The sequence below is a fragment of the Nomascus leucogenys genome, chromosome 17 (assembly GCF_006542625.1).
Source record: "Nomascus leucogenys isolate Asia chromosome 17, Asia_NLE_v1, whole genome shotgun sequence".
Lineage (NCBI taxonomy): Eukaryota > Metazoa > Chordata > Mammalia > Primates > Hylobatidae > Nomascus > Nomascus leucogenys.
In genome coordinates, this window is record NC_044397.1 from 3,107,624 (window position 1) to 3,129,495 (window position 21,872).

A 21,872-nucleotide genomic window follows, 5' to 3' on the forward strand; every position below is an offset into this window, starting at 1 on the left:
ATGGACAAATGGAAAATAATATAACATTTGTTTGTGGATCAAAATTTGATTAATGATAGAAAGACCAGCATTGTTTTCACTGATGATTAAAGTGAACAAACCAAAGGAAAGCTTAAGTAATATGTTTTTACACTAAATTGTGATGAAGTAGACCTATAATAAAATTAATGCTCTAAAACCTCGACTGGAAAAAGAAAATTATGAAACCTACTAATTTTTCAAAACTATATGAAAGACCTTTTATATATAATGCACATTAAATTCATGTGGATCAGAATGAGGTAAGGAAAACATTTCAATTATGAGGACTGGATTTCACCCCATTCTTGAGGATCTTCTTGTAAGCCTCATGCTGTTTGTTCAGACAGAAAGGCTTTTTTACATTTTTATCAAACCCCAATGTCTAGAAACAGGAATGTAGGCTTTCACAGTTCAGGAGGATTTAAAAAGAGAACTAGATAACAAACATCGTGAATAGGAACCATATCAGAAAATGAGAAATAGGAGTTGACACCAAAACGGACCTTCCCCTGGCGTCTGATCTGCACCCACGTGAACTTGGCCCACTCTGTGCCCTCTCCTTGGGCGCAACCATCTTTGCGTGCTGTTGTGGTCCAGATGTGTTCCTCCCGGCTTACTGCCACCCCTTCACAAGTCCCCTGCCCACAACTCTTTTCCATTTCTACTCTCCTTGTCACCACTCCTATTTTGATTCTTATCATTAAACCTTTCATGCATTATCCTAATAGAAAAAGCCATCTCAAACACTTCTCTTACATAGTACGTCTGGTGTGTTGGAATACGAACCTGGAATACGACTAGCATGTCATCACAAAGCCACATAGGAGATGTGGTTTCTCCACCCCTCCCACTGTGGGAGGGAAGGAAAAGCTGCCAGGGGTCCCTTTCCCCTGCTGGCCGACTCTGGAGAAACACTCAGCAGAACAGAGGAAGGCTAGGTCAAATTCCAAGACAGTAATTCCAGCAGTATGAGAATATCTAAATCGACTGTGAGATACCATACTTATGCATTATTAAAATCACTGAGATGGATCTATATGTATGAAAATGGATAAACCTCCAAGACATATTGAGTGGAGGAAAAAAAGTAATTTCAGAATAATAGTACCTAATCTGAAAATCCAAAATCCACAGTGCTCCAAAATTTGAAATGTGTTGAGCACCCACATGATGATCAAAGGAAATTCTCACTGGAGCACTGTGGATTTTGGATTTTTAAATTAGGGATACTCAACCAGTATGTATAATGCAAATAGTCCCCAAATCTGAAACACTTCTGGTTTCAAGCATTTTGGGTAAGAGATATGAAACCTGTGTCTACTACAATGTGTCATGTGGACACAGGGCTCTGGTACAGAGCAGGCACTTATGTATTTACTGACTCTTGAATAAATGAATTTATGAAAAAATATCCAGATACATTCACATAAAATAATGTTATATGTTTCAATGGATATATATATATAAAGAGAAAAACTATACATTATATATGTTAAATAGATATATATTTATATAGTAAATACATGTTAAAAATATATAATCATTATATCTTATATATGTAAAATATTGTGTTATACTGTATATATTATAAAATATCTAATATATTATTTATATTATATAAATACAAATAAAATATAGTTATACTTTTTATATATTTTAAAAGTAATGTATATATTATTTAAGTATAAGTAAATAAAGGAAATGATCTCATACCCACAGTTATTACTGGGAAAGTGGGAGAAGCCTGGGAGATGGGGGTGAGTTGTCAAAGAAAATTTAGTGTTACTTGTAATGTTTTAATTTTTTAAAAAGGAAAACATGTGCAAGTATTACTTGTGAAATTAAAAATTAAAACTTTTATGGCATCATTCTTGCTAAGCTTTACGGATGTGTTGCCACATGCAACAGAGAAAAATCTTAGAAAATTCTTATGGTGGCTGTACATGGCAAATCATGGGTCGGCCTTAATGATACAATGCCTAGATTACCAGAAAGCCAGCTAACTATGGTTGGTTCTCCTCACCCCTTTCCTGCTCTTTCTTGACCTCTAAAATCGCAGGAGTTAACTCTCAGTTAAACGACAGTTGTACCTGACTTGGAGGGGCCCTGGGAGCAGAGGAATGTGAGTAGCAACATTTCAGAATAGCCAATTTCATTCCTCTTCCTCCCACACTTTGGCCCTATCCTTCTTCCACTGGCTGATGCTCCTGCTCTCCAGGCCTCTAGGAAACAGGCATCAGTACTGTACTGAAGTTCCCTACCCAAGGGTGTCATTTATCACAGCTAAGAAAGGAGGTGACCAAATGAAACACACTAAAGTAGAATGATGGCTATGCCCAGCTTAACCTTTTTAAGATTATCTCCTTTACCCAAATGACACTATAACTTAGGCAATTTCAAGCTGAGGGAAAAAGAAGGATATTTTGGGCAGAGCACCCCCAGCTCCCACCAGAAGCTTTCACTATTAGGCATTAGGGAAAGATAGAAAGAAGAAAGTGTTAAGGAGACACTGAACATTGGTTGTAGTTGAGTCAAATGACTATCTTGCATTTGAACCTTTGGCAGGTTCAAACTGTTGACAGTGGATAACAAAAATTGAAGGGAATCCCTCTCCTTGGACATATGAACCACCACCTACAGCACTGTCATCTCCTGCCTCCCTACACTTAGTGAAAAATGGCACCTTAAGCAGTGTCAATCTTCCATAAAACAAAACTATTCCACAAAAATGGTTAATTGAATACCGAAGCAATGAGTCTGGGGATAATGAGGTCCTGTGGCTTCTATTTGCTAACGGCAGGAATTGATTATTTCACACTGCACATGTAATTGAAGTGGAGAGGAGTAATGAGCAGTGAAGTTATAAAATGAATATGATAACCGATTAGGTTTTTACTTCTGCTTAAAATAATTTAGAAGAGCCCATCTACTGTATATTGAAACTAACATAATCAGTTTAACAGACCTTGATGCATTCAGAGAGAACAAAAGACTGCCAAATCCTGCCTATCTCCTCGTATGACATTATCAAACAGTATCTTGGGCCTTGGTGAGAAAAATCACAAAAAAACCACATTAGTTAGAACATCACTTTTCCATTATGTCATACATACCAAATGCTTTCTGGTCCTGCTTATGTTTACAGAACAAAGTGGGTCAAAGGAATTTACTGAGATCATAAAGGGGCAAGATAAATGCTGGAGCTCAGCACCCCAGTAGCTGCTGGACTTGGTGGAATTCAAAATGGAAAATTAACCTATGACTCAGGAAATCAACCTTTTAGATAGTTCTGGAACATTAAGTGTGGCAGGACATTCATTTAGTATAGTATAGACTAAGAACAGCACTGTGAGATTTACTAGATGTACTAGAAAAGCGTGGTAAGATGAAAGAGCTAGTATGTGCACATGTGTGTGCCTTGTGTGTGTATGTGTGTGCTGTGTGGACTCTGTGAGCTCTGTGGTGTGTGTACATGAAAGTATGTACACACACATATGTTTGCACAGCTGTGACTGAAGCAATTTAGAGTTACTTTGTGTTATTACATCTGAGTTAAGTGATGAGAACTGCAGGCTAATGGTTAAAAAATGTTCAACAGCTCTTTTTCATGTCATATCAGTGGATAGTAAAATCTGCGGTGACATATTTTACTGAGAGTTTTACTTTAATATGAGGAAAGTGATTGAGCAACATAGGACTTGAAATATGAAGTACTATACTACAGTCTTCTAAAAAGAATATGTCTGGTGTTAATATGACATGAAGATCAACTCCCCCCACATCCTACCCCCCTCCAAACAAAACAAAACAAAACAAAACAAAAACAAAAACAAGCCAGCCGGGCGTGGCAGCTCATGCCTGTAATTCCAGCCCTTTGGGAGGCCAAGGGAGGGATCACCTGAGGTCAGGCGTTCGAGACCAGCCTGGCCAACAGGGTGAAACCCCTTCTCTAATAAAAATACAAAAATAAGCCGGGTGTGGTGGTGGACATCTGTAGTGCCAGCTACTCCGGAGGCTGAGGCAACAGAATTGCTTGAACCCGGAGGGCAGAGGTTGCAGTGACCCAAGATCGCGCCACTGCACTCCAGCCTGGGCAACAGAGTGAAACTCCATCTCAAACAAACAAATAAACAAACAAACAAAAAAATAAATAAGCCCTGCAGAGGTCGTGCATGCTAATGAATCCGTATAGGCTTCCCTATTCCTCTTGTAGAGCAATCTCTTGGAGACTAGTTATGAATCCCTTTACCACGGCAACATCACAAAAGGGCCAGGAGAAGGGTTAAAGGTAAAAGACAGGATTCCAAGTTCAATTTGAATTTCAGATAATCAATGAATAGTTTTTTGGTACAAGTGTGTCTCAAATATTGCATAAGACCCACTTATAGGAAAAAATAAAATTATTTTTTATCTGAAATTCAGATTGAACTATCCTCTATTTTTGTTTAATAAAGCTGGTAGCTCCAACCAAAGCACATAGCCTATCTCTCAGTGTCAGAACAGTGGCCAACACAACACACAATTCTCTGAGGCCCAAGATGTTTGGAGAAGGGATGGTTGTGGAATCTCCAAGAACCTCTGCTCACTAAAATGAAGTACAATAACCAAAAGATAAGAACTCACCAGATTCACCGATGCACAGCTTCAGCCAGTGTTGCAAAACTAGAAATTAGGGAATCAGAAAGTAAGGAACCAAATCAGCCTGAAATGCAGTTAGAGCGGGTGCGGTACTATGTCTGAGCAAAGCTTTCCAGCTGAGGGAGGTTAAAAGGCAGTGTAACAGGTGACAGAGGGCTTTTCAAGCAATGACTGAGGTTCCAATCAAAAGACAAACTTCACATGTGCACAGTGGAGAACGGCTTCTTGCTTCCAAGGTGCCTTTTCGGTCACACTCATTTCCCCTCACACACATATACTGATTATAATAAATATTGATAACATAATCATGAACACGAAAACCAGCTAAACCTAACTGTCATAGGAGCAGAGTGGTAAATTCTGGTTTGGGTTGTCAGAGCAATTGATAGATGTTTTATAAAGATCATGTTTTTTGCTACAGACAAAGGCAGAGTTCATCTATCGTGTTTCCAAAATACATTCCCTACTGAATGCACTGACAGAAACCATTTTCGTCTTTGTTGGTATAAATCCGAGAAAATCAAATTTGAAAAATGAAGTGCTGATTGGAATTCTCAAACTCCAGGGTGAAGGCAGATGCTCTTACTCAGTGTAATTACTGTCTCTCATCACAGGATGAAGTCTGATTACATTATGGTCAGAGGGAAGTAACAGTTAACATTGTCAGATAGGAGGTTTCAGCATTCTCAGCTCTGTTTGACCCATATCAAACAGACCAGAAAAAGAATCTCCTTGATCTAATTCTATTGCTCTTGCTTTAGTGTCTGTATGTTACCTCTAGAGTGGGCTCTGAGGAGGCCTCTGAATAGTGAAGACATATTTAGGAACTTAGAATTTAGGAGATACAACACCAATTTTATAAACATCCAACTTAGGAATGACCCATATCTATGAAGCCACAAAACTGTTGATACTGTTTCAGGAACAGCCTCCAAGTCAGTGCCCCCATCCCTAGGAGAGCTGCTGCAGCTTCCGGAGCCAAATTGGGTTGTCAAGAGATGAGTATGTGAGGACCATACCAACTGCCCCCCTAAAAATGTAGGGAAAAATCTACTGGAGAAAGATAATTTCCAACTCTTCCCAAGCCTTTCTGGGCAGTACCTTGGTTCCAACTTCCACAGGATGCTGTGATTTCAACGAGAGTGGAATATTCCAGAAGCCAGCTGATCTCCTCCACCCCCATTCTACCACATCATCCAGGAAGAGTGCATTTCAAAGGGAATTCTCAGAAGCATATCATTAAAAACCCAATAAGAGACTAGATCTGCTGCACTTACCAGGCCTGTACCCTCAAGGATAATCAATCTTACCATGACTTTTATCCTGTCATCTTTGGCCACCCACAAAATGCAAGACCCTCCAGGCAACTGTCATCTCATATATTATTCTCTACTTCCTTGCCCCACCTCTGTCTCATCCCACCCATTCCTCCTTCCACCGCTGGCTTCCCTGAGAACCTGCCCCACTCTGCTCTCTGGAACCCTCATTCCATTGCAGTTTAACTCTCCCACATGCTCCACAGTTTCATGGAATTTTCCTTCAGCCTTTTCCCTTCACTGACATCTCACTTTCCCCTCAAGGACATTGCCTTCTCTGGAGCCCTATCAAGTGGAGGATGTTTATTCTCCCACAATGTAAATATCAGAAAGGCCAGAGACAGTGTTGGCCTTCTGGCTCCCAGATACCATTTCAGGATTAAAAACTATTCCTCCTTTGAGATTTGTAACATGTGGTCCCACTACCCACTCTTTCCAGTGATGTAACTTAAGGGCGCCCTGTGTATATTGGATCAAAGAGTGAAAAAATCATCCAGTACCCCCAGCCGACCTGGGCTCCTGGTTCACAGTTTTCCTACCCACCTAATTTCCTCTCAATATCTTGAATGACTGCAGCACCCACAAAGGAACTCCATTTAACAACTCTAGCCTCAAAATTCCTTAATCTCCAATGACCTGTGTGACCATTTCTGTCTCTACTTCTTCACCTCCTACTCGCCCATCTGTTACAGTGAGCTTTCTGCCTGCCCCCACACTCTCTGAGACTGCTTTGGCAAAGGTCACTGATCACTTTCCTCCCAGATCCAACAGATTCCTTGAAGTTCTCGTCTTACTTGATCACTCTGCAACGTCCAGTACTGTGAACCACATCCATCTCCTTCAAACTCAGCCTCTAGCTTGGCTTCTGAGATCTTGCTCTCTTGCCCAGCTCTCTTTTGCCTTTCACAGTTCTCCTTTGCTGGATCTTCTGCCTCAGCCTACTCCGTCAATACTTGGGCTCCTTAATAAGCATTCCGCCTTTGGTCCTCGTTTCCTCTTTTCCTGGCTACCCTTCTCCTTATGAAATGAAACTATAACTGAGACAATTTCAAGCCTTGGACCCCCTTATCTGCTCTCATGGCGACAACAGTCAATTATACATTCATTTCTCTAATTAAGCCTTTGCTTTGAGCACGCTAAAGCTATACATTCGCTTGCATAGACATTCCTATCTCGTGCTCATTCTTAACATATGCATAATTTAACCAATCAACCCTCCCTCCAAACCGACTTTTCTTGGAAAATGGCACTATATCCACTCAGAAACCTGAGTGTAATCCTAGGTTATTCATCTTACCTCCATTCTAATTGGCTCTCTTTGCTATGTATCTCAAATGCTTGTCTCATTTTTTCAGTCCCTACCGTGGCTGGCTTGGTCGAGGTCCTTATAATTATGTAGCTTGACTGCTGTTACAACGTCCTATCTACCTTCCCTCCAGTATCCAATTTACTCTGCACATTGCTATCAGTGCTCTTTCTATAACAGAAATACGGCCATGCTACTTTTCTGTTAAAAAGCCAGAACAGCTCCCTACTGCCAAGAAAATAAAGTTCTAAATTCAAAAGCATGGCTTTTAAGCATCTCATGAACTGGTCTCTCTTTAGCTTTGTTTCTTGCTAAACACCATCCTATCCACACAAACCCCGCAATCCAGCCCAACCAAATGCTTTTGCAACATCACAGACCCTCTGTGTGTCCCACACCTCCGCGTGTTCGCTTGAGAAGTTCCCTGGGCCTCGGTGGTCTCTTCTTTACTTCCCTCCCCTATTTATTCTGCCATATATATGATTACTCTTTGAAGATGTCGTTCAACTACCACCTCTTCCAGACAGGTTTTCCTAAACCTATTTGGGAATAGTCGGCATCCATTTTCCATGTCCCAGGGCACACTGTACATCTGTGCACCATAGGTGCTCTTTGAGATTGTAAGCCACTTGACACAGGTACTGGGTCTTATTTACCTTCTAAACTCCAGCACCTTGTACAGTGTCTGGTACCTAGCTTAAATTCAATGAATTTTTATTAAATGAATGAATAGGAGCCACTGCTCCTTTAGTTAAGGATAGTTCTTTATGCTTCCCAGTGCTCCTGTAGTAGAATGTCTTATGTTCTCCACCTCATTTAGACTAGCACAGTACTTCGTGTGTTTCACAGAGTAAATACATGATTGGCGAAAGAATAATGTTTTATTTCCAAAGTTTGGGCAAGGCTGTGTGTGTGTCTGTGTGTGTGTGTGTGTGTGTGTGTGTCTGTGCATGTGAAAGAGAGAGAGAGAGAGAGAGATAGAAACAGAGAGAGAGTGAGAAAGAGAGGGACCTTCTGTTCCCTGACAGGGCTTGTGCTCTTGGCATCCAAAGTAGAAATGCAGCATATATTTTGTCATGAAAACAATGTTAAAAATAGGGATTAGATTACATAATTCCTATACTTATTCAACTTTATGGGCCATATTACTATGGAGTTACATTGTGGGCTTTAAAGTTACATAATTCAGCTAAATTAGGGACTATGCTGGTATCTTGGAAATCCTGGAAAACTTACTGGCTGTGCTAGATACTGTGATGCGCCATCCAGACACCCCTTGAAGAATAAAGGACGTATTCCTCCAGCTGCGGGGAGCATGTTAGAGGAAAGTCCTCGCTGTCAAGCCTATCTGGGGATTTTCTCAGCTGGAAAAAAACTGCCTCATTTAAAGCCATGCTCCTTACAGGGGCAGGACTGTATCCAATGACTGACCATCGTGAGGGTAGAAAGGCCCTGTCCCCTTGCCATAACTTAGGACAACTCTGAAAGGCCTGCCCAGCTCCAGAGCCCCTTGTTAGGTCAACTGAGGCTGTTGTCAGCTGGCAAAGTTGCAATACAGCTCATCTTCTCCGTCCTCTAAGTCCTGCTCCTGTCCTCTCACTTCCACAGGTGTTGGCCCCAGGGGCACGCCCTAATAAGCATCCAGCTCAGACTTTGCTCCCCGGGGAATCCAACCTACTAATATATGGGGAAATGCAATCTGAGCTCAAAATAATCCACTGGCAAAGTAATTTGGGGATGCCATGTTCAATAAAATGAAAATTATCTGTGTTCTGACTCAGGCTTAGTATTTATAATCTTTTATCCTAGAGCCAAAAGATAGGGTTCCCATGCCCAGAACCATAGTTAACTTTTCTGTTGCCTACAAGTAAATCACTCTGGGCAATGTGTCTTCTATGATTGTTTGGTTAGGGTTCTCTACCAGGCCTGAGATGAGTGCCCTCTCCCCAGAAATTCCTTCTTTTTTTTTTAGACAAGGTCTTACTTTGTCACCCAGGCTGGAGTACAGTGGCACGATCTCGGCTCACTGCAACCTCTGCCTCCAGGGCTCAAGTGATCCTCCCACCTCAGCCTCCCAAGTGGCTGGGACTATAGGCATGCACCACCATGCATTGGCCTCCAAAAGTGCTAGGGTTAAAGGCAAAAGCTACTCTACCTGGGCCCCAGAAGCATCTGAATGGAGGTTTGAAGGTATCCCTTCTATTTGAAGAATTCATTTTCTTGAGTAGGCAATACTCATCCTAGTTTATAGACATAACTGAATATAAATAGAGCCTTTTAGGCTGGGTGCAGTGGCTCATGCCTGTACTCCCAGCGCTTTGGGAGGCTGAGGCGGATGGATCACCTGAGGCCAGGAGTTCGAGACCAGCCTGGCCAACATGGCAAAACCCCGTCTCTACTAAAAATACAAAAATTAGCTGGGCATGGTGGTGGGTACCTGTAATCCCAGCTACTCAGGAGGCTGAGGCAGGAGAATCCCTTGAACCCGGGAGGCGGAAGTTGCAGTGAGCTGAGATGGCACCATTGGACTCCAGCCTGGGCAACAGAGTGAGACTCCATCTCAAAAAAAAATAAAATAAAATAAAATAAATAAATAAAGCCTTTTCCCCCAACCTCAGGGCAAACTGAGAAAAATGGGCATATGATTCCCCCTACAACTAGATGGGAAAATGGAAATGTTGATTGGGATTCTACCTGTTTTCTCTTGGTGACTCTAGAACAACACTCATTTGTATTGTTGAAAATAAACTAACAAGCAAATACCACAACACAAGGAACTCTTTTTCCCTTTCAGATTCATTCCACTTAGTTATCTCTTCCTTTACCCTCTACTCTTCACTGTCCTTGGCAGACCTCCCTTCTAGTCATTTCCCTGCTATCACTGGCTACTTGGATACCAGAGTCATGGGCTTCCTCTATATGTCCATCCCAGGTGTCACCTTGGGCAATTTTAATATCCATAGAGAATAGGTATGCATTTTACCAAGCTTACTTTCTGTCTCTTTGATACCACTAGTTTGAATCCTCTACAAACTTAGAATCTGTGTTTTTTTGTTCTGATCATACCCTTTTCTCCAAAGAGTCTGGAATTGATGACTGAATGGAATACTGTTTTGCAGAAACCCTCAACAATCCAGGCCCTTTTCTTGTGCATTTATTACGCTGAAAGACAGCTCCATCAACCTGTTTATCTCTCCCACCAGATTAAAAACTCCGGAGGTGCTCAAAGATGGCGACTTCAAGTTGAAGACCTTAATGGAATCACAAAGACTACTAGATAAAACAAATATTCACACCAGAAAGCAGAGATCCGTGCACTCACTCACTCTCCCGTGTGCATTCTCTCTCTCTCTCTCTCTCTCTCCCCCTCCACAACTCCTTCTTTGTCAGGTATAATTTATTTGTTTCATCCAATCTATATACCCTTCAAATGGGAAGGATACAAAGATGCATTTCTCTGATGTAGCACCTGGAATAAACCTTGATAACTGTTTGGTCAGTACTGCGCTCTGCAGAAGTACGATTGACCACAGAGGTATAGAGAAGTCAATGGTCCATTTACTGATTGTTTCTTTAATTGCATTCATGAGGAAATGCAAAGATGAAAGTGTGGTCAGTTCCGAAAGAGAGGATGAAATGGATCATGGGAGATTTCAAAAGCAGAGGTAGGCATTTGTGCCTAAGGCCTGCAACAAAGCAAGCTGGAAAGAACCTTAGAAACCATGTGATTTTTATTCTGTTTCTCTGGTTGCTTCATGAGTGAGTTTTGCCTCTATCAACTTCTCCTTGAGCTTTTCTTTTAAACCTGTTAGAGGACTGGGTATATTGAGCTTTTACAAACAGTAGTTTGTAAGTAGTTTGTAAAGGCTTAATATACTCTTCGAGCAACAGTAAAACAAACTCAAGGAACTGACTCAAGGTTTGAAGCAGCAGCCTAGGGAAGCACCAGCTCCACTGTTCTCCTTCTTTGTCTATAGCTGCATAATTAGCATCTAAGTGCCAGGAGCACTGAGAAAGCTTGGAAGAGAGAGAGGCAGAGCCTTCCTTTATTCCATGAAGACCTGCGGTGGGCTCCCTCCCCTCTATCTCCCTATGTTCCTCTCCTCTTCTTCGTTTCCAATTACTCCCAGACTGGTCTATTACATTTCCTAAACTATTTACTTCCTCTCCAGGCACCTCATCTCCAATATACTCTGAAGAGTTCTCTTAAAAATACCTCCCCAGAGCACAACTATCACCATAGCCCCTTCTGCTTTGGTGGTTCTCTTACAACCAAATGAAAAAAAAAAAATCCCCTGGCTTGGCATTCAAAGATTTCTGTAACATGACTCCACTTATTCAATAAAGAAAAGTAAGAAATTAAAACAATATGAAAGCATACAAAGTTAAAAGAAGTTCCCATCTATTCCTTTACTCCCTCTCCCTAAGGCAACCATTCTAGCAGTTTCCCACTTATTTTTCTAGCCTTATTTCTTCTGATTTCCTGCACACTTCCAAAGCTCTGGCTACACAAATATCCCTGCCAACTCTACACGGGTTTCCTTGTGTCCCTGCTCCCAAGACTTTGCTCATATTATTCTTTTTTTAACTTGTATTTTTAGTAGTAAACGGACAAATTATCATTGTATATATTTATGAGGTACAAAGTGATGTCATGATTTATGAATTCAAGTGGAATAATTAAATAACACTAATTAACATATCCATCACTTCAAATACTTATCATTTCTTTGTGGTCAGAACATCTGAAATTTACTCTGTCAGCAATTTTGAAATGTACATTATTTAGTATATTCATTATGCAGTACAATATACGTCAAAGTAAAAGACAACATTTCTCCCATCTAGTTGAGGCTTTGTACCCTTTGACCATCATCTCCCCATCCCCTCCTCCCAGCTTTTGGTAACCACCATTCTACTGTCTGCTTCTTTGAGTTGGATTGTTTTAGATTCCATGTATAAGTGAGAACATGTGGTATTGTCTCTCTGTGCCTGGCTTATTTCAATTAGTATAATGTTCACCAATTCCATCCATGTTGTCACAAATGGCAAAAAGTCTTTCCTTTTAGAAGTTGAATAATATTGCATTGTGTATATGTACCACATTTTCTTTATCCATTCATCTGTTGATGGACATTTAGGTTAACTCCATCACTTGGCTACTGTAAATAATGGCGAAGTGAACATGGGAATGCAGACATGTCTTTGACATTTTGATTTCAAATCTTTGGATACATATTGATTTCAAATCCAGAAGTGGCATTACTGGATCATATAGTAATTCTATTTCTAGTTTTTCTAGGAACCTCCATATAGTTTTCCATAATGGCTGTATTAATTTACATTCCCACCAACAGTGTACAAGGGTTCCCTTTTCTCCACATCCTCCCCAACACTTGTCATCTCTTGTCTTTTTGGTAATAGCTATCCTGACAGGTGTGAGGTGGCATCTTATTGCAGTTTTAAATTTGCATTTCATTAATGATTGGTGATATCGAACATTTTTTCATGTATCTGTTCATAGACTGGAAGAACTAATATTGTTAAAATGTCCATGTTACTGAAGTGATCTATAGATTCAATGTATTCCCTATCAGAATTCCAAAATCATTTTTCATTGCAACAGAAAAAATAAATTCTAAATTTCATATGGAACCACAAAAACCCCTGAATATCCAAAGCTATCACGAGTAAAAAGAACAAACAGTGTGGTCCTAGCATACAAATAGACTCATTGACCAATGGAACAGAATAGAGAGCTCAGAAATGAACCACACGTGTAGACTCAACTGATTTTTGACAAAGATACCAAGAATACACAATGAGAAAAAGAGAATCTTTGATAAGTGGTGTTGGGACAACTATTTATATGCAGAAGAACAAAACTGGATGCTCATCTCACACCATATGCAGAAATCAACTCAAAATGGACTGAAGGTTAAACTTATCTGAAACTGAAAAATTACTAGAAGAAAAGACAGGGGGAAAAAAACACATTATACTGATCTCAGCAATAATTTTTTAGATTTGACCCCCAAAGTGTAGGCAACAAGGGCAGAATTAGACAAATGGGGTTACATCAAAATAAAAAGCTTCTGCAGAACAAAGTAAACAACAGAGAGCAGAGGCAACCTATGAATTGGGAGAAAATATCGTAAGCCATACAGCTGATCAGGGATTAATATCTGAAATAGATAAGATATTTATAAGAAACTCAAATAACTCTACAGAAAGAAAACCAATAATTCAATTTAAAAATGGGTGACCTGGCCGGGCACAGTGGCTCATGCCTGTAATCCCACCACTTTGGGAGGCCGAGGTGGGCAGATCACAAGGTCAAGAGATCGAGACTATTCTGGTTAATACGGTGAAACCCCGTCTCTACTAAACAATACAAAAAATTAGCGGGGCGTGGTGGCAGGCACCTGTAGTCCCAGCTACTCGGGAGGCTGAGGCAGGAGAATGGCATGAACCCAGGAGGCGGAGCTTGCAGTGAGCCGAGATCATGCCACTGCACTGCAGCCTGAGTGAAAGAGCGAAGACTCCGTCAAAAAAAAAAAAAAAAGAAAAAGGGTGACCTGATAGCCATTCCTCTTAAGAAGACATACAAATGTTCACATTATTCTTTAAGACTGAGATGTTCTTTCTTCCATCTTTGAATGTCCAAATTCTGCCCATCCTTTGAGATATAACTTTCATGTCACACCTGCTCCGTAATGCTTTTCTCAATCTACTTATTAAATCCTCTCCTTCTCCTTTGAATTCACAGAGTATTTCTTCCAATTCCTGCTTAGAGCACTTGTTATTTCAGTCTCTGCTCTTTGGGTACAAAGCCAGCCTCCACTGTTTAAATGTAAGCTCCCCAAACCAGAGACCCATTCTCCGTTCACCTTGGCATTTCCTACAACATGTACCCTGGGCCTTTCTATATACACAGCAGGGACTCAACAAATTCTCATGGAGTAGGAGATAAGGGTCTGGAGCCTCCAGGCTACAGCTTTGGCTTTCATTTCACCTTTTAAAATGCCAATGGCATCATCTGTGATGAGTGGGTTCTGCTGGTATCTCAAAGAGTTAAAGGAGGTGGTGAGTCATCAGGGCTCTCAGAACACTGACTGGTTCCAGGTGACTATTTAGAATAGGCAGTCAGAAAACTAAAACAGAAAGAAATTTTTTTAAAACTCCAACCTTAAAATGCCTCCTATTTTAAAGTGAACAATACAACTCTTTCCAAACTATGGAGCGGAACGATCCCTCTCATTATTTCAATGAAACCAAAACAGACATTTAAAGTCTAAAACAACAACAAAAAGCCCCAAAGCCCCTAACCTTCCTTGGCCATGTCAGGCTGCCTGCGCAATGACTCTGCAGGGCTCTCTAGGGAACCATGAATTCGGTTTCATTTTCTAATTTGAAGGGAGTTATTTTCAGCATAAAGTGGTAAAGTGGAGGTGAATGGGAGATGGGAGAGGGTTGTCAAAGGGGAGACAGTTTCAGAGATAGTCAGATTTACTTACTTTCTGCATTAGAAGCAGCCCTGGGGACAGTTAATAGAAACCGTTAACACTGACATAAAGGCAGAAATACTTTCAAAACAACATACTTATTATTTTTTTTTGCATTTGGTTTAGTTTATACAAGCTTCTTGTATATAAAATAATGGAATAATAAAAGCCTGATCAGCTCCTAGAATCTTAAATATTGTAATGAACTATCCCATTACCTGTTGCTTTGCTGCCTTGATTCATCCACAACAATTTTCATCCTATTTGTAGTTTTGCCAAAAAAAGAAAAACACACATCAATCCCCAATCAATCCCTCCCCCAAATGGTGAGATCATTATCATTCCATTTGTGAGCCTACCTCTGTTTAAAGTTATTGGTAGAACTATATCCAATGACAGTGAAAACAACTCAAAAACCCTTTCAGATAGAAGTCTCTTCTCCAAAACTTTAACCTCATTTGTATTTGGACTTTACAAAAAATTTCCATTCTTTTTTCAGTGATTTTCTATTCAAGTAAACTTTATTTTCATTCTCCAAACAAAACTCTAGTCTGTCTCAATAGCAATATCAAGGGAGGAAAAGAGTTACTGAAAGTCCTAACTATAATTATAAGGAAGGAGAGTGATTATAAGATGCTGTGGGGAAGAAGAATTATGAGAAGGGAGATGGTGTGGGCAAGAAGACATAGAAATAGAAAAGGCCTGGCACACAACAAGGGGCTGGGCAGTGATATCTGAGGCCATTTCTGCATGGGTACAATAGTGTGTGCCTTTGGAAAAGGCCAGTAAACAGAGCTCCCCCTCTATCATAAGCCATGAGGTTCTAACATGAGTACCGATTTTATTTTAGCAGAGATGCCAATCCCATGCTCTCTATAGCCAACAATGTCAACTGGGGAAATTGTGGGGCCAGGGAAGGCACTCACTGTTTCTTGTCTCCATGAAAAGCCTCACCAGCCACCCAGACACCTGGGGGCCAATCCTCACCCTTACCCCAACATCCAATCTGCCACAGATCCCTGTCCACTCGACCTCATAAATGCTTCTGATGCCCCTGCCTCTCTCTCATCAACCCTGTCCTTTGGCCTGGACTGCTGCCATGGCCTCCTAACTTGTCATGCAGTCTTGGTGTCCTCTGTCAATCCCTTCTTCCCATGTCAATCAACCTGTCGTCCCAGCCTTTCACTCCCCAGATCCCAGCCACACCTGGCCTTTGTACTTCCTGAAATGCTCCTTTCCACTACAAAGGCCTGGAAAGCTATTCATGCCATTGGCTCTCTCTGCTTGCAATATTCCTTCTAGCCACATTTCTACCTCTACCCCCACTTTTGGGATTTTCCTGATCTTAACTGGAGATTGGCTTCCTGGTATGTGCTTTCTCAGTAATACAGACGTGTACTTCTGTAATTGATTGTTCAGTGGCTCTCTTCCCTGTCAATCTGTACATACTCTGAGGTCAGAGGCTGTATCTGTCCATGTATGTTTTATTCTGTAATATGGAATAAAACAAGAACTTATAGGATAAAGATTAAATGAGTTAATCCAGGCAGAGAACTTAGAATAGTACCTGATGTATATAAGGACTGTATAAGCTGTGGCCATAGTAATACTAATTAGCGCTGTGCCTAGAACAAAGGATGTGCTCTATAAATATTCGTCGAATGAAAGAAGAATGAGTAAATGAATGAATAAATTAATGAATTCAGCAATCCAGATGGCCCCCTTTTCCCAACCAGCAAAGATGTATAGAAAACTATCACAGGGAGGAATTATTGATCTTCATTGTCTACTGCCATCACGATAAGTGGTAAAAACAGCATGTTTGGTTTCCTGGGATTTTGAGTTCATTCTACTGTGTTGCTGAAAAAATATTCAAAGCAAGGAGATATGGAATTAAGAGATAAAGAATTGTAATGTCACGAAATGTATTTCCATGCTTCTCAATCTTGTCTTAACTAAAATACGTGCTTCTTAATGAGCACCATACTGCTTAATTATTTCCAGGCTGAATCCTTCAGAAAACCATGTGTGTCAGGTAGTCCATTCCAACACATGTTTATACAAAAAATTTCAACTTATGTTGCCAAAAAGGGAAGGGCTTTGCTCATTTGTTCTAGGACATTCCATAGGTCTGGTTCTTCAATGTCTTTAAGGGAAAGGCATCAGTCACCTGAGTGCACATCATGCTCTGCTGGCCTAACAGAAACATACACAAATGAACTTGGGCTCCCAGCACAGTCTGTAGTAGCAGGACTGACACACCTTTCAAAAGCTGGAAACAGGAAAGGTGCCTCTGAGTTGGCCCAACCCCACCAAATGCTATTATCTGACAAAATTTTATTAGTTTATTGCCATTTAAGGCTGTGGTATTATTATTATTATTTTTGAGACAGAGTCTCACTCTCTCACCCAGGCAGGAGTGTAGTAGCCTGATCTTGGCTCACTGCAGTCTCCACCTCCCGGGTTCAAGTGATTCTCCTGCCTCAGCCTCCTGAGTATCTGGGATTACAGGCGCGCACCACCACGCCCAGCTAATTTTTGCACTTTTTGGTAGAGATAGGGTTTCACCATATTGGCCAGGCTGTTCTTGAACTCCTGACCTTGTGATCTGCCCGCCTTGGCCTCCCAAAATGCTGGGATTCCAGGCGTGAGCCACCGTGCCTGGCCTGGTAATATTTTTAAGTAGTTTTCCTGCAGATAGTTCATTTGGATTTAGAAATAAACACTGCATCATCATCATATCAGCAATATCTGATCTTATTTGTTCCCTTTCTCTAAAGTTAACTTTTTTACTGTTACCCTGAACCCATCTATTCTACCACTGAATTCTGCGAAAATTCATACTTGGTTCCTCTCAGTTCAGTCATCAGTTTGGGAAACTGGTATTTAATTTAATTGATAGTTATAAAAAATAATTCTAACAAAGAAATTGTTTGAGCCTTCATCCTGATACATGTAAAACTAAAGGGTGCTACATTGAAATCCTTTACAGACAATGAGAAATGTTGGAAATTTAGTCAACTGACCTGTTTTCTTGTGGAGCAAACTGGATCTTTTCCCCAAAATGCTGACGTCCTGGGCCTGTGAGGGAGCTGAGGATAGTTGCATTCTTTGACCTTCTTCTGGGTTTCCCGGGGGGAAGGGTGGGCTCTGGGAGTGTCTGAATTCATGTCTATCCATGCCAGCCAAGTGGAGAGCCTCCTGAGCTTTCTTCTTTTCTTTTTTTAACATGTTGACCAGGATATCTGAAACTTGACTTAAGGATTTAATGACTGATGCTAGCTTATAGTAATCAAAACACAAATGTCCTAAGTGTCATTAATGTTCCTAACATTTGCTATTTATCATATGGTAAAGACCGAAGGAAGGCTTCAACTTCCTGAAGCCCCATATATAGTTATGGACAATTTAGGAGGCTTTCTTTCAATATAGCACCATTGTATGAAAAATTAGGAAACCCAAGGTCTTTAAAATGTTCTGAGTTTAAAACAGGTACGTCTTAACAATCTTATGAAAGTGCTTATAAAAAGTCAAATGAAGGCTGAATAGTAGTAGACAATAGGCTATGTATACATCTTCCCAGATAAAAGATGAATTTACTTACACAGCCTATGCATATGTATCAGCCCCCTGGTCGAGCATGCGCCTGCTCAGGAGGCAGCAGAAGAGCAGAGCGGGAGAATGGTGAAACCCACCCGGCTGGCAGATCAGCCATCTTCATCCTGGCGGCCGGTGCGGTGACAAAGGTGCAGCCGGAGCACCCCAAGCTCAACACATGCTTATGTAGAGTACATTCAGATGGGGGCTTTTTAAGCCACTAATGTTTGGTCTCAAATGGAACTGAAAAGAAGCGAATTATTAGCACAGACTTATCACTTTAAAATGCACCTTCTGTGGGCCATTGAGATATGCCAGGACCACTGATGATAAAGGATAAAACCACTCCCCTCTACCCTACTTCAGTGTTCATTCTGGGTTCAAGATGCCAACCTCTAAGAGATTTTTGTCCAATCTGCTAAACGGAAAGACTGTAACCCCTATTGAGAATCTCAGAGCTCTAACTGCATATGGGGTAAGATGAATTCAATGCCTTTGCATCGCTAGAGAAGGCTCATTAAAATGGGAGTCTAAATGTGGTATGTGTCCCAAAGGGTAAACTTTTCAGAGGAAGGGGATACAGACAGCACTGCTACTTAGAAAGGGGGAGAGGTACCCAGATGATATTTATTCTTGGACAAGCAGCGTGGAAGTCATTTGATCTTCATCTTCCTCCTCAGCTTTAACTCCCACTTGGTGATTTCTGGAAGCATAATCAGGTTTGCTCTCTCTGATGTGGCTTCCATTCCTTGCCCCAAAACAACATGTACTTACCAAAAATGTTCACAGCTTCTTAGTGTCTAAGCATTAACATGACAGAGAAGAACAGGGCTCTGGCTGAACACGCTGCTCCTCTTTGTATGGAAATGATTACCAATGTCATCATACACTTCCATTGGTTCACACACTGTGATGGCAATATCCATTGACTCATGCATTCAGTGATATTTGTTGGAGCTTGTGCCATAGATGCCAGGCCCTGTTCTAGGCATCGGTATAGAGCAATGACAAGGCAGACTAGTTTTTTGCTCTCATGAAGCAGACGTCCTACCGGGGAAAGGGGTCTCACACATGCATGCATGCACACGCACACACACACAACCTCAGAATGCCAGATACCTAATCTGAAGAAGGTCAAGGATGACTGGGCAGCTGCTATACATTGGGTGCTACAAAAGGCCTAAGAGTGACCTTTAAGCTGAGATCTGAGCCATAAGAATAACCAGAGAGAGGAAGAACATCTATGCAGAGGAGATGGTGAAATCCCTAAAGAGAAACAGGCCCGGAAGTGGCTCCCAATGCTGCAGTCCTGTGATCCCACATCCTACAATGCACAGGACAGCTCCTGAGATGAAGAATTATCCAGCCACAAATGTTGATAGTGCCAAGGCTGAGGAACCTCGTGTTAGAAGAACAACAAGAAGGTAACCGTGACTGAAGCCTAGCACACGTGGGACGAGGCGTGAGAAATGAGGTCCGTGGGGGAGGGGGTGGGGTAGGCAGGGCAAGATCCTCCAGGCCCTCGTAAACCAGAGCAAGGAGTTTGGTTTCATTCTTCGTATCATGGGAAGCCCCTTGAAGATTTTAATGAGAATAATGATGCGTTCTGACGTACATTTCATAAAGATCACAATACGAATCTATCTTCTGTGCTGCCTTCCTTCTTCTCACCTTTCCCCTGTCTTCTTATCCTCCCCATTCGCATTTACGGGAATGGCCTTTGTGCCAAGCACTTTGCTGGGTCATGAATCCCCCTGTCATATATTTTGTGAAGGGGTGTGTGAACTTTATTCAAGCTGAGGATGTCACCGACAGGACATCATTGTCGCTCTCTTTCCAAGAAGATCTGATGTCGTTTGCAGTCATTTGGGTGCATTACTGTCTTTTGTTAAACTCAATTATAATCACTTTTTTTTATTTCCTGGAAGCCATATCTTTCCCATTTGTTGTGTCACAGTCTCAGCCTTCTGGGTTCTACAAAGAAAGATATGAAAACATCCTCCAACCCGACTCTGAGTAACTGTGAGATTTCAGGAGGTTTTCTTGGTCGTTGGTCTTTGGTAAGCACAGCTTTGAGAGGATTAAATCTTAGCTGCTATTCTTCCTTCTTCTGAGGTTGCTCATTGTCTTCATAGTCATAACTCCAATTACATCACACTCTGCAGTGCTCAAAGCACTTATGGGCTTTTCTCAGCAGGTCTTATGGTCCTGCTCCTGAAGAGTAGAAAGCAACATCGCTGAGTAGGTACAGAGCTAATAAATGAAGAGCTAGGATTTCCATCCAGGTATGAATTGAAGTGCAGTATTCTTTCCACTCTGACTCCCATACACCATCATTTTGAATAAGAGTCTCACATGGAGGGAGCCCTGTTTGAATTGCTGACAGTCAGTAAAGAATCTAGGGTAGCCCCACATGAACGGCGATGCCTGGATTCACCACAGTGAAGGAGGGGAGGTGATGGATATCTCTCTTTCACTCTCTTTTTAAAATAAACATATAGGAACAAGCTTGGACTGTTCTCTCTCTGTCATATCTCATTTCATCCCTCCTATATGCACAGACATTCATAAGCCTAGAAGGGGATTAAGAAGTTGGTAGGAGTATTTAAAGGAGAAGATCCTAGACTAGGATCAAGGCCAGGAAAAGAAACAGAGCTCAGACTGGGGCTGGGGCCAGGACTGAGGTCCAGGCCGAGACCATGCCTGGAGATGGATGGTGTAAGAGGAAGGAAAAGGAATGTGAGGGTGACAACACCGTGGGCAGCACTGACGGACGAAGGCTTGTGTGTGTGTGTGTGTGTGTGTGTGTGTGTGTGTGTGTGTGTGTGGAAGGGGGGGGGCCCGGATTCTCAGCTGAACCTACTGTTTCCTGGCCAGCTAAAACTCACTTGAATCTGACACACAGGGTCTGCTAATACTCAAGTAAAATTAGAGACCGAAGTTAATCAGGCAACGTGCCTACCTCTTTGGTTTGTTCTTACCTCTTTATTACTGGGTTTCCTTTATGTAGACTGTTTTCATGCATTTTGCATAAATAGTTGAAGCTAAAGCATCTTTTGATAATTTAAAAAAATGAACAAAAATATCTGTTTATAAAGAACTGACCGAAAGGATTTCTTGTGCATGTTTAAGTTCTGCAAACGTAATGAAAACGTCAAATCTTTTTACAAGAAGCTTGAAAGATAAAATGAGAAACAATACCAAAGAAATATCTGGGAGGCCCGAGGTCCACCCAGCCCCACAGGGGCTCCATAGAAGTAACCACTTCGTCTGCAACTGGAGGCAGCACATGCTCCCATGGGCTACTACCACTTTCAGCACCCAAAATACACTGCCTCCTGGAGCCAATAAGAATTCTATCTTATTTGGTATTGATCAGTTTAGCTAAAAAAAAAAGAATTCTATCTTGAACACTCATCTATACTCACTTCCAAATTTGGGAACATTTGTAAGTGGAACTCAAAGCAGTGGATCTGGCTTTTAAATAAA

General features: G+C 41.3%; 1 protein-coding gene across 3 annotated transcripts in view; it reads right to left on the minus strand.

Annotated features, from left to right (window-relative positions):
- KIF6 (kinesin family member 6) overlaps nucleotides 1-21,872 on the minus strand; it is a 376,916-nt gene that overhangs the window by 177,398 nt on the left and 177,646 nt on the right. For 2 of the 3 annotated variants that reach the window (XM_030795951.1, XM_030795952.1), the window contains exon 13: nucleotides 17,813-18,031. The exons of the other annotated variant lie outside the window; for it this stretch is intronic. In XM_030795951.1, the coding sequence (XP_030651811.1) occupies nucleotides 17,813-18,031 (219 nt within the window). The remainder of the gene's footprint in view (nucleotides 1-17,812; nucleotides 18,032-21,872) is intronic. 3 annotated transcript variants of the gene reach the window in all.